Source organism: Portunus trituberculatus, chromosome 17, assembly GCF_017591435.1.
Source record: "Portunus trituberculatus isolate SZX2019 chromosome 17, ASM1759143v1, whole genome shotgun sequence".
Taxonomy (NCBI): Eukaryota; Metazoa; Arthropoda; class Malacostraca; order Decapoda; family Portunidae; genus Portunus; species Portunus trituberculatus.
The window spans coordinates 32,327,525-32,341,039 of record NC_059271.1 but is presented as its reverse complement, the minus strand read 5'-3'; the positions used below and the strand labels follow the sequence as shown (position 1 = coordinate 32,341,039).

The following is a 13,515-nucleotide window of genomic DNA, read 5'->3' as shown; positions in this document are numbered from 1 at the left end:
TACCTAATTTAATCCAACTCTTGTTTCAGGTGTGGCGTTGATTTTTAAAGGCATCAGTACCAGTCACTAATAGCCAGCTGCATAAAAAAAATGTAATAAGCATAAAGTCAAGCGAGTATGTATACTAACATAACATGTAGTTGTATCATGAGTTACTGATAAGAACTAATAGTAACCATGAACAGAACTTTTTAGTGTATAGTCATCATTCAACTTCAGTGGCACCTTCCATACCAGTAGAAATAGTACTATGTAATTCCATCACTTGTAGCTATAATGTAGAGCTAATTTCATCATATTATATAGATCGAAGTAGTATTTTGTACTCAGATCTGAATTTAGCTCCTCAACAAATCAACCATATCAAAAGGAGTAGATTTATTTTCTTTGCTGAACAATATTGTAGCTCCATGTTCCAGGTCTCTGGCAATACTCATGTGAACCCCCACACTCTGTTCTTAAAATGCATCAACCCATCTTGAGGAGCGAACAGATCATGCACCATATGGATACAAAGTTGGTTCTTGGTCAACAAAATGTAATTACAGCACGGTCTATGGGCGGCACCTGGCACAACATGGGTTCTGGTCACTTCTGGATTAAGTTCGTAAATACAAGATTCTTCACGTAAAAAAAAAAAAGTCTACTTGTTTTATGAATAGAAACATGCAAATTCACATTACATTTTGTGATAACACGAGGACAAAACTATATTGCAATATATCTACACAAGACTGACACAGTAACAGAACTATCTGTAGCCTACATACATACATGCCTTTGTTGCCACAACCACGAGGCACGCCGCACAGCAAGACTCAAGAGTGGACGGTGCACTGGCTGTGCAGTGGCAAATGCTTGGAGTACCACGTGAAAGGAGACTTGGTGACGAAAAACATCTACATACCGTCTTATGAATAAACCTTGATGAGTAGTATATTGCACTCTGATTGACACTTGGTACACTGGAATAACACCGCATGACTATAGTGCCACTACCTCCATCTCACCTCTCAGGCAGTCAAGCTTCTCGTTCTCTGCCTGCTTCGGATTCTGGCGAACCAACTGATACTCGCGTTACAAGCTGAAGGAATTTATCTATATTTCCTATAATGGTGTTGTAAACTTTGATACATAAATAAATAGTTCAATAACAAAGTTACACGTGGTTTATTACATACATCATAGTTTTCCTCTCTGAACGTGCTCAGTTTGCCTTCTTAATCCGGTGGTTCCACTTTTAGAACTCCAAATCATAGCGAGTTTACGTTTTTTATTGATATATTTATGTAATAATAATGACGTGAAATGCCCACCATCGAACAAATATGTAATGTTTTCTTGGAAATACTATATTTCCCACATATATTAACCACTTCCTTGAAATTAATGAAACGTTGTGACCGAGACTAGTGATTGCCGATTGGTAGGCTACCCATTGCAGGTTTTACAAACCTGACCAACACTCTCACCTCATAATATCAACTACAAAAACTTCTATTGAAATTTTCAGGTGCTAATATTGATAGACAGACGTTCAATAGACGACCAACTACCACGATGACAGATTTAGTATCTCCCACATACTTCATTCTGGTCATCTAAAAGATAGTTTTAAGCTACTGCACCAAGGACAGCTGAGGGGATGAATATTAACAAACGTGGGTATAAACTATGGACAGCCTAAGATCTAACTGTCCTTCAAGATGCTACACACAAAGCTGTGAAAGGCAACAAGTACTTCAGCTGAAAACGGTAGCCAAGAAACGACTCTCCACTCATAATGCATGGATTGGATTTTTACGGTTCATAGATCTATTATGTTGAAAAGTATATTGTAAATTATTTAGCGATTTGTTCCACCTGACCCACAGATCAGAAATTTTCACACACACACAGCCCGGTAGCTCAGTGGTTAGAGCGCTTGGCTTCACAAGCCAGATGACCGGGGTTCGATTCCCCGGCCGGGTGGAGATATTTGGGTGTAGCCCCTGTTCACCTAGCAGTGAGTAGGTACGGGATGTAAATCGAGGAGTTGTGACCTTGTTGTCCCGGTGTGTGGTGTGTGCCTGGTCTCAGACTTATCCCAAGATCGGAAATAATGAGCTCTGAGCTCGTTCCGTAAGATAACGTCTGGCTGTCTCATCAGAGACTGCAGCAGATCAAACAGTGAATACGATGTATTACACACACACACACATACACACACACACACACACACATGTCCGCTCAAGCAGACATTTAAAAAAAATATACGAATTCATGCCAGCCAATACTCGTAAATAAGGCAGACTACACCCGACCAGTGCCTTATCGAGGTGGGTGCACATGGTTAGACCAAAGTATGGAAGCATCACAAAGTCGCCTTAGGGCAGCTGCGGCGTGAGAGAGAGAGAGAGAGAGAGAGAGAGAGAGAGAGACGGTCAAGCTCTATCAAAGTATCTGTTTACTGTAATTAGTATACAACAATGCTGACATGCAGATGCTTTTTTTTTTTGTTATACAATACTGCAAGAGGCATAAACCACAACTGTCGCCTTACTTGGTGGTGAGTAGTGAGATGCGCTGCAAAAAACTGACCCGAGCCGGTCGGGAAGGTGAGTGACACGATGCCCACGGTTAGCAGCAGAGGGAACAGCAAGCGGCTGAACACGGAGAGAGAAGGGGCAGAACACCCTGTCAGGGTGTGAAAGCACCGAAGCAGGATGAAGAGGAGTGGAAGCTACACCTACCTGATGGTGGGATGACTGATGGGAGGATATGAACTGCCCCAGAAGATGCGGAAACTGGACACTGAGCAGGAAGAGCGTCATCGAGACGGGATACGCGAATCGGCTGACAGACAAAAAGAAAGCCTGAATCCACTCCGCGTCGGAAGTGAATTTAAGGAAGAACAGAAAAGGAAGAAAGAAAAGAAAAGAACAAACTGAATGAAAAAGAAGCAAAGGCCACAAATTGGAGGGAGAAAATTTATGACAGGCAACAGGTATCAAGCGAATGTATGTCGAGAGGAGTTAGTCATCCGGAAGGTTGAGCAAATTATTGTGCATGGCAAGTAAAAGACATGCTGCCCTTCATGGCTGACGCAGTGAGGCCCAGGTGGAGTAAAGAGTAGGTAAGCCTGAAGATGCTGTATATACGAGTTTATGTAATGATTCATGGCAGTGAAAACTAATATGTTGGTATGGTAGATTTACAAGTGTTTTACAGGATGGAATAATTTCATGACTTACCTGTCCAGTGCTGATCGTTGAGGTGTGACGAAAATGTTAAGATACTTTGAGTTATAGGACTCCAACATTCCCGAAAGAAGTGTTAATAGCTAGTCATGCCTATGCTTCAGTTCTGCTGCAGCACTCGTTAGTTGTGAGGTTTCCTCCACATCACTGACTTAGAGCATTCCGATCCACCTCAGCTGGTGAGTAGTAGTAATCCCGCAAGTACTCGTATTGTATAACTTACTAGCGGAGCACCTCCGTTATCATTTAACACCTTTCACTTTAACACTGTTCGTCTGTACGTGTGAATGTACCGAAATATTGCCTAACCGACTCACTTGGTGGTGGTTGTTGAGATCAGTAGCCCAGAACTGTCCAAGGCCGAGAGGGAAGGACACGGACCCATAAAGTAAGGTGACGAGGAGAGGATACAACAGGCGGCTGTTCAGGGATAAAAATTGGAAAGGGCACACATGAAGGGTCTCATGCAGGAGGAAAACAGAACTGGAGGCTGAATTCATGACAGTTTTCAGATACCAACACCATTTGATGAAAATGGGACTTAGCACTTGCAACTTTGAAAATTGTGCATTGAATAATTCAAGAACTCATCTTTACATGTTCCTGCTGAAGGCTCATTAATATGAAACTATAATTAAAACTTGAGAATGATGAATGAGTTGAATACTGGCAAGGTGGACCGAGGTGTCATAGCCTTCAGCGGGACGCGTCAGTGCTGGAGCAGCGGGAGGAGGTGGCTGGGTGGGGACATGGAATTTCACTCGGAAGCGCAAAGCATAAAATAAAAATAATCATGAAGTAGTACAGGTACGGTTAATGAATGATTCACACGATGTATTTTATGATAAAACATAAGATCCCTTTTAAAGCTACAACTATAGACAATATATTATGAATCTGTATAATCATTATAGGCATTATATCACTACTGCATTATGATACAAAAATTTTGAAGGATATTGCATTATGATATATATATATATATATATATATATATATATATATATATATATATATATATATATATATATATATATATACAGTAAATCCATATGAGACTATAGCATCACTAACCTTTTCTGAAGGAAGGCTTTCATCTTCTTGTTCCTGCGCATAAAGATGACATACTGGCGATGCACCCACACGAAGAAGGCGCCCAGGAACCCACACATGACGCTGTCCACGGCATAACAGAAACACTCAAAAGCTGACAATGGTGGTTTATTCTAACAAAATGTGGAAAACGGTAACCACCTCAGTCTCGCTTTGCCTAAATGTGCCCGTGTTTATAGTTTATAGTTTTACAATAGATAGCAGTCCAAACCTTAATAAATGAGATGAAGGAACGAGAATAATTTTTTTTTCTGTTAGCAAAATGAAGAAAAGCTGAAAGCTCTATTACGGGATATTTAAGGCATGCAGTAACCGTATTCAGGAGAGCAGTAAGTATGGAAAGAACAATAGGAGGGACAAAATATTGTGAAATGAAACATACCTCATTGTGTGTGTGTGTGTGTGTGTGTGTGTGTGTGTGTGTGTGTGTGTGTGTGTGTGTGTGTGTGTGTGTGTGTGTTTCACTGTTTGATCTGCTGCAGTCTCTGACGAGACAGCCAGACGTTACCCTACGGAACGAGCTCAGAGCTCATTATTTCCGATCTTCGGATAGGCCTGAGACCAGGCACACACCACACACCGGGACAACAAGGTCACAACTCCTCGATTTACACCCCGTACCTACTCACTGCTAGGTGAACAGGGGCTACACGTGAAAGGAGACACACCCAAATATCTCCACCCGGCCGGGGAATCGAACCCCGGTCCTCTGGCTTGTGAAGCCAGCGCTCTAACCACTGAGCTACCGTGTGTGTGTGTGTGTGTGTGTGTGTGTGTGTGTGTGTGTGTGTGTGTGTGTGTGTGTGTGTGTGTGTGTGTGTGTGTGTGTGTGTGTGTGTGTGTGTGTGTGTGTGTGTGTTTATGTGTGTGAGCGAGATGTGAAATTTAGTCAAACATCACAGTGAAGGATATTCCAAATGCCTCATTGAAGAAGAATCGGTTATCAAGGGACAAACTACATAAGACCCGAAGTAAACCGCCCTGTTGGCTTTCTTGTGTTTTTAGCTCTATTTCAAAGGATAGTCTATTGAAAATGGAATAGAGAAATGATCACATGAAGGCCAAGGAAATTATCTTAGAGCCGAAGGAACATTAATGAGCAACAGGAAGAGGGTGAATGATAAAAAGTACCTATTGTCAGTAAGTTCAGAAGAGGAAAGATCGTTTGCTACAGTAGTGCACTATACCAACAAATAGGTCAAGAGGAACTCTGAAGGTGATGGTTCAAGGAGCAAGGATTGAAGCATAAGCAAAACTAAGCCAGTCATCCATAAAGGGAAAAAGACAGAAAAGCTCAACAAAATTCTTCTGATAAAGGCAAAAGATTACTATTACTGGTTTACAAATTTTTACTTGGTTCAACTGTCAATGATATTAGAGATCGTGAACAGACTTAAAAGGTTCAGAAGACAGGAAGACAAATATGTAGGTTGGCAGACCGAATGACAATTGTTGCCCCATTTTTTTCTTTAATCAGATTAAATGAAAGTCTTTACAGAAGAATAAATAACGAGTCATAAACACTTTGGTCAAGCAGAAACAGTCTTTGTCAATAAACAGGATTCCACCGCAAGTTAAGGAATTCCGCAGGTTAAAGCAAAAGAGGAATCAAAGACTGTTGGGAAACCACCAATAACAGGCGTGATAAAAATTGCAGATGGGGATAAAAGTTAAGTCACCACGCGTGGAGAGAGAATGGACTCTTCACTACCCATCACCTACACATTAGGGTTCATGATGCTGTAGAAATACCAGGCACTCACATGACAGCTGTTCTTGCCCTTGCTCTACGGGGCGCTCTACAGGCGTCGCCACGCACATATTTTGATACCGAATAGTGATACTGAATACATACTTACTTTTGCCTCATAGTTTGGAAAACAAAAACACTTAATGAATCATAAAACCAAAAACAATAAGAAATCAATGAAAAAATAAGAGCATTCTCAGAAGCAGAAGGATTACTTTCATCCATTGGTTTGGGCAAGAAGCTGTTAGTGTTGTGAAGTAACTCCATATTTATTTTTGTTCTTAAATCAAAGCAAATGCTATTAATAATTAACAATCATTATAGAAATAAGGAAACGGCAAACAACACAGACTATTCAAATTAGAGAAGGAAGAGCCTTACAAACTAAGATTGGTACCATTGCTTCAGACTTGAGGCCGTGACCACTCACAGGACGAAGTGAACTGAGTATGGAAATCATTCACAGTAAGTATATGAACTTGAAGCGTATGCGCGTGTGCGGGCGTGCGTGCGAACGTTTAACGGTACTGTGTGGTATGACAAAGCAAGGCATCCCAAAATAGTTAATTAAAGGCAAGTCGCGAGCAGGAACGCACCGCGGTGTGACTCAGGACAGGTGGGTGCCAGGGTGTCAGGGCCTCGAGTGGCTCTTTGGCAGCTGACACTTACTATCACTGGCCAAGACGTGCAGGCTAAGTAAACATAATCTAATTGAACACTGCAAACGTACCCACAACATCGACAGAGAAAGTCCTACTATAAACAAAGTTTTACAAGTTAATGAGATCAAAGTGTTATTATTCTGCCTGATTATCAAAAAAAAAAAATGTATACCAGTGTAAAAAAAATATTTCATTGTTCACAAGTACTGACGCAGTGAGTGATGCAACAACAGTTTGTACCTCAACGTTTTCATCCCTATCCATGGCACAATATATCAAAACTCCTGAACTGAAGCAATCATGTCGTGCAAAGGGAAAATGTTTGGATGTCCTAGTGCATTTTGATAAGCTATTTGATAACAACATGAATGTAATATTATGTACATACAATAAATGATATTTGATGAAGAGTTCTTAAATGAGTGAATCAAGAAGGAAGCTACACTGGGGAGGCACAGAGGTCCACGGCAGACCCAGCATTGTACTGTACACAATCCGCCTGACCTTACCCGATGAGAGCAAAGACGAACAACTCCTGAGGATCGAACGGGTATCCAACCTTGAAGTTAGTCTTGAAGAGAGCGGTCAAGGTTTCTGGGAACAGGAACAAGGAAATGCCATTACATTAACACATGTACTTGCTGTGTAGTGTTTACCTGCGAAGAGGACTGTATTAGTAATGTAGGTCTGAATTATGTGAATCTTGAACAAAGTGTAGAAACCTTAGTCATCATAATTTACGAAAAGTAGGTATTATGATTGACAAAGCTTCTCATAGTGTCAAGGTGAGTCACTGCAAATCAATCAATGCTGGGATAAAAACGTTACGCGGTACACGAAACTCAAAACATACTGTTAGTGCTAATGGTGCAATTAAAAAATGACATAGTTGGTAACAGAACAATAGATGAAAATGTTACTAAAGAAACAAACAGAAATATCAGATAACAAGAGCGTGAGGGCCTGTCTCGCCACACGCCCCGTCCTGGAACAGCAGGGAGGAGTGCTTGGTAATCATGAATAACTCAGGTTAGAAATATCCTTGCTCGCCATCGCCCAGCCAGGCAGGCAAGAGAAGTCGTCTCTGCACAAAACTAGCTCTTTGGTCATCAAATTAAGTTACAAGAAAAGGATTTAATATTCAGTGTCTTTCCATTACCATCCATCAATAGAAGCAAACAAATTCCGAAATGGATCCGAAAAGACAATAATCAACAGAGCCGAATGCAATAATGAGTCGGTTTCTCTCGGCTGGCCGCTTTCGCATCACACTCTTACCCGACAAGAGCGAAGACACTTAGCTCTTGAGGATCAAAAGGAATGTCGACCTTAAATGAAGTCTGGAAGAGCGGGGTCAACGTGGCTGGGGAGTGGGGATACTTTGCTACAAATGTAGTACTGGAACAGACGCCTCACAAGCTCATAGAACAGACACAAGTAGTACTTTCACTCCCTCTCCTTCAAGCAGACACCTACCCACCCATTTGATAAATACACCTTCAGAACAGAAGAGCTCTTTCCCTTTCCTCCAGAACATACACGAATAAACTTTCACTCTCTAAAACCAAATAAAAAGGACACAACCTTTCTCTGACACAAAATACTAAGGTACTACTACTCTTCCTCCTCCTCCTCCTCCTCCTTCTGTCTCTACCATGAACATAGGAACTACAAGACACTCTCAGGTTTACACGAGAAGACAAACACGCCTCTTCTACCACAGACTAGACACAAGCGGCCCTTCCACACGCTGAAACAAGTACAAGCTGTCCTTCTCTTTACAAAATTGGAGACATTCTTTCCTATGCCTCAGACGGTATCCAGTAAATTGCTCGAAATCGATTTACCGAAAGTATAAAGTGGTCGAAATCAATTGTTCGAAAGGCAGATTGTGCGAAAATAGTGCTTTAATGAGAAATATCGGCCAAAGCAAAGTAGTTCAGAGAGAGAGAGAGAGAGAGAGAGAGAGAGAGAGAGAGAGAGAGAGAGAGAGAGAGAGAGAGAAAGGAAAAAAGCTAGCATATCTGCAATATAATATAAAGACAGCCTCTCTCTCTCTCTCTCTCTCTCTCTCTCTCTCTCTCTCTCTCTCTCTCTGTGTGTGTGTGTGTATCCCCTCCCGCGCTGCTCGCTGTCAACACCCACCACCATCACCACCACCATCTCCGCGTCGTGTCCACCACACCACCCAACACAGACGCCACGGCCAACAAGAGCATCGCACACACAACATAATCCCAGACACCAACAAGCACAGCAAATACAACAATAAAAAAGGTATTAGCAACATGAACAGTTTCAAAAGGATTTAAGAAGCGCAAAGGAAGGTGTGAAAAATGTTCCGCGCGCCCGTAGAGTTAGTGAAACGCGGGAGTGGTTTCCGTGGAGTTTTGCCGCGCAGTGTAAGTCTCGGCGGGAATTTTTTTTTTTTATTTCTTCGTTCAATTTTCAAGTAATAAGGATTGTTGGCTTGGAGGTTTGATATGTTTTCCTCTTTCTTCATACATACATACATACACACATACATACATACATACATACATACATACATATATAGGCTATATACATACACTCGTGTACAGTGGTAATGATGAAAAACAGTTTCCGATTTCTTTTGTGTATTCGTGTGGCAACTTATACGATTCACATCATTTTATGGTTTGTTTTACTTCATTTCCTGCACATACACAGTGACAGTAATGATAGTGATGATGATGATGATGATGATGATGATGATGATGATGATGATGATGATGATGATGATGATGATGATGATAATAATAATAATAATAATAATAATAATAATGAGAATAATAATGAAAATAATAATAATAATAATAATAATAATAATAATAATAATAATAATAATAATAATAATAATAATAATAATAATAATAATAATAATAATAAAAGTAATAAAATAGATAAAAAATAATAGACAAATAAATAAATAAGCTATTTGTTTGATGGAAGTAATTGAAGATTTATGTTATCATATTATTCTTAAATCCAGAAAATTTACAACACCAACAATATTCATTTAATCCAGTGACGAATATTTAACAATTAACCGAAGACTGTAAGGGAAGGCTAATGACAATGAATATGGTTGCTATGGGAAGAAGGACCGAAAGCCACACTTACAGAGACCAACTCTGCCATCGTGTGGTAATTCAGCATACAGAAGATTGACGGCTAAGATGAGTGCTCCGAGGCATTTCCAGCAATATACTGTTCGAGCAATTGATAATTCGATAACTTATTTTTCGAGCAATTGATTTCGAGCAATTTACTTAGATTCACCTCAGACACACATAAACTAACTTCCCCATACTCATACATCATGATTTGAAAGGCGCCTCACACAAACTATTTCGCCCTGTCTATATACCAAACATGTGCACGACCAATGGATACACAAGGTGGCAAAATGAACAATTATTTTCAACTATAGTAACAGGAAGTGTTGATCAGTGATGCGGTGGCAGGAACAACCAACATTCATTCCCATGTGCTTCTCAAGAGGGTGAATGTTTGCAGGTTCGCATCTTCGTAATTAACTTCTCTAGGCATTGCTACATTATGTAACCAAAACTGTTTCTTACGTCTCTTTCTGGTGTGTGTGTGTGTGTGTGTGTGTGTGTGTGTGTGTGTGTGTGTGTGTGTGTGTGTGTGTGTGTGTGTGTGTGTGTGTGTGTGTGTGTGTGTGTGTGTGTGTGTGTGTGTAAAAAAGACATTTTCAAACTAAATTTTCCCTCTGAAATTTCTCTCTCTCTCTCTCTCTCTCTCTCTCTCTCTCACACACACAATGCAGGCCACACTAATCCCATTCTTACAACTAGTACAAAAATAACATCCAGCAAAATTACCTTCATCGTTGAACCAGACAGCCAGGAGCCGGAACATCATAGCACCACAGACTGCAGCGAAGAAACCTCGCCAGTAATTTCTTACTGCGAAGTACACGCTGGTGACCTCGATACTGAAGAGCACGCCTGAAGATGAAACAGAAACATACATACAATGACTTGGAGATGGTACAGCTTTTTCTCATCTGCTTCTGAAAGCATAAATAAAAATAAGAATATGAAAATAAGAAAATAATGGAAGCTGTGAGTATTTTCATTCATCATCTTCATTCATGAATTTAGCTAATATTTTAAAGCCATCTAAATGACTCAGTACTAACAACTTGATTACTGGATTTATTATAATCATCTACCACACTTTTTGAGAACAAGTTTCTTCTTATTTTATTTCTAAATTTAAGTTCATCAAGCTTAAAGCCATTACCAGTTATCTTATTCATCATCTTAACCTCTTCATTATCATAAAGCGTTTCAATATTTGGTGATTTTATGAAACTTCAGAAACTCGTGTGGGGTAATCAAAAAGTGAAGATTGTGGCCATTAATCTTCTAACCTCCATTGAATCTTCCTAATGTCAATAAAAAGATCTTATCGTACACAACTCTCAAGGTAAAATTTTTTCCAGTATTGAGGGCTTAAAGTTGAATCTCTGTTAGGTTTACCGTTATTCGCTGGAAACGTTCAACCCAATTCTGTGACACCACCATTGCAACGCCACCTCGGCCGTCACCTAACTTACCTCCTATGGGTGCGGCGAAGGAGCAAGCCACACCAACAGCACACGCCGCCGCCAACATCTCAGAGTTTCGTGACTCATTCTCGTAGATTCCTTTGAAGGACGTGACTGCTTTTGAAAGGAGTGTGGCGACGATGCTAGCGATGTGCACGAAGGGACCCTGGAGGAGGAAGCTTTGTGTGATGCTGTAGTGAGGGAAAAATGTGGCTATTGGCATTATTCATTATGCCGGGTTAGAATCGTTATGCAGATGTGTTTTGCTCTTCCACCATAGCTATTTTCCAAGATTACAGAGATGATAAGATACCAGAGTTTACAAGAGTGCTTCTCCTGTTAACAATTTAAAAAGTTTGTAAGCTTGTCACTACAACAACAGAACCACTCATAAAAACCTGTGTCACTTCAATTAGAATGCTTTGAAAGTATAGCGGTGGTGGAGCGCGGCAGTTTCTGAAACTGGCATGATTGAACTGAACTGTCAGCTATAATGTCATGCTTATGTGGAAACAAGAAGAGCAAGTCAGCTTCATCGTTCCTGATTGGTTAATAATTTCGCAAAAAAAATACTGCAATGCTAATTCAAATTTTTTTTCTATTTGTCCTAATCTGTATCACCAACACCAAAGTCACTGCCATTAGTATTTAAAGCAAGATACTCAAATTCAATTAAAAGCCTGGATTCATAATAAAAAAAAAGCTCCACCAGATCTACAAAATAGGTTTTCAAGGAGTAACATCAACATCGTATTTATGTTGACTCAAATTTCACTACACCATTAAACTATACTCTACTCTTCACCACTTACAGTTCTAATGCTTGCGAGCTAGGCAGGTAGACAATATAGTAGAGACAAAATATATAGCCTATGTACCACGGCAGAGAACTCATCATTACAAATTACTTCCCATTCCGTCAAGATCGCCAAGATGTCCTGGGCGTGTGAGTGAGGCCTCCTTCCTGCAGTAATGTGCACATATGTACCACATATAAAATGCTAACGATCTAAATCAGAAGTGAAGATTACTAAAAGTCGCCTCTGTAATGTCTACTAGATTTACCCACTGGAAGAAATTAAGTGATTGCTTCTACTATAGTCTTATTATCTGATGATGTCACTCACTCACCTCTTTTCCCAGCGGAAGTCCAGACCCCAAGGTTGCGGTGAGACCAATGACTTTCGCTATGAGGGTTTTGAAAGTAAGATATTCTTTCAGAACCACGCCCCTCAGAATGGTCTTCATCTCGGGAATGCCAGATCCTGCAGGAGGGCCGAGAAAATTGTGTGATCCCTTTTGCTTTGTGAATGGAACACAGGAGGAGACGGGAGAGGGAGCAGACAGAAATAACAATAAAGAAAAGATCCAGAAACAATTTTCAAAATCAGATAATCACAACATGACGCCGGATGGAAACAAAAGATTCAGTAACAAGAGGGCATGGATGCTGGGGGGAATTACACGACAATGTAACAAAAGGTCTTGGGGGAAGGAGATTCAAGATGCTTGAGGAAAGGCCTTGCTGCAAAGGCAAACTATTAGAAAACCTTGCCTTAGATGAAGAAAAAAAAAATATGTATAAAAATGTCAAGGCACGACCTGCACAACTTGAGGGACAACATCGCCGTCAGCATCAACAAAGCACCATATCAACTCCTTTAGAAAGGCAAAATAAGGATTTTTTACGTTTCTGCAGAACGAGAACAGTTACGTGGAGCAGCTGCACTAACACAAGGGCAAACCCGATCTCATGCGGGAATAAAACCAAACTCACAAAACGCAACGACAAAAATTCAAAAGATAAAACACTCTAGCCTCGTAAGCCAGAACCTGAGGCTGAGCGATGAAGGGGTGAGAAAGGCATGGGGATCTGGGCTGAGGATTGGGTCGGGAGGGGCACGGAGGCAGGAACAAGCAGGAAACTCAACTTCAGGATGCGCGCGGAAGCCAGCTGGCCTCCCTTCCACCGTGTTTCTCTTCTCTCACTCCTATCGTTGTCCCATTTTTTTTATAGCAAAATTCAGAAGCCAACACAAGTCAAAAATTGTTTCAAGGATTTAACGGCAGGTGCATCAAGGTCATGATGTGGAAAACATCATACTCCAATCAAGTGAATAACTGCCCATCGGCATAATGGCAAGACTAATT

The 13,515-nt window shown here is 40.6% G+C and overlaps 1 protein-coding gene across 8 annotated transcripts in view; it reads right to left on the bottom strand.

Annotated features, from left to right (window-relative positions):
* The window catches only part of LOC123505082 (chloride channel protein 2-like), an 86,588-nt gene that overhangs the window by 14,419 nt on the left and 58,654 nt on the right, over nucleotides 1–13,515 (bottom strand). For 7 of the 8 annotated variants that reach the window (XM_045256130.1, XM_045256129.1, XM_045256133.1 and 4 more), the window contains 6 exons: nucleotides 12,496–12,629; nucleotides 11,374–11,530; nucleotides 10,634–10,759; nucleotides 7,274–7,358; nucleotides 4,314–4,415; nucleotides 3,557–3,659 (listed from right to left, as the gene is read on the bottom strand). In XM_045256130.1, coding sequence (XP_045112065.1) covers nucleotides 3,557–3,659; nucleotides 4,314–4,415; nucleotides 7,274–7,358; nucleotides 10,634–10,759; nucleotides 11,374–11,530; nucleotides 12,496–12,629 — 707 coding nt within the window. Of the gene's footprint in view, nucleotides 1–2,732; nucleotides 2,836–3,556; nucleotides 3,660–4,313; nucleotides 4,416–7,273; nucleotides 7,359–10,633; nucleotides 10,760–11,373; nucleotides 11,531–12,495; nucleotides 12,630–13,515 lie in introns of all 8 variants that reach the window. The other variant, XM_045256127.1, reaches the window with a different exon arrangement.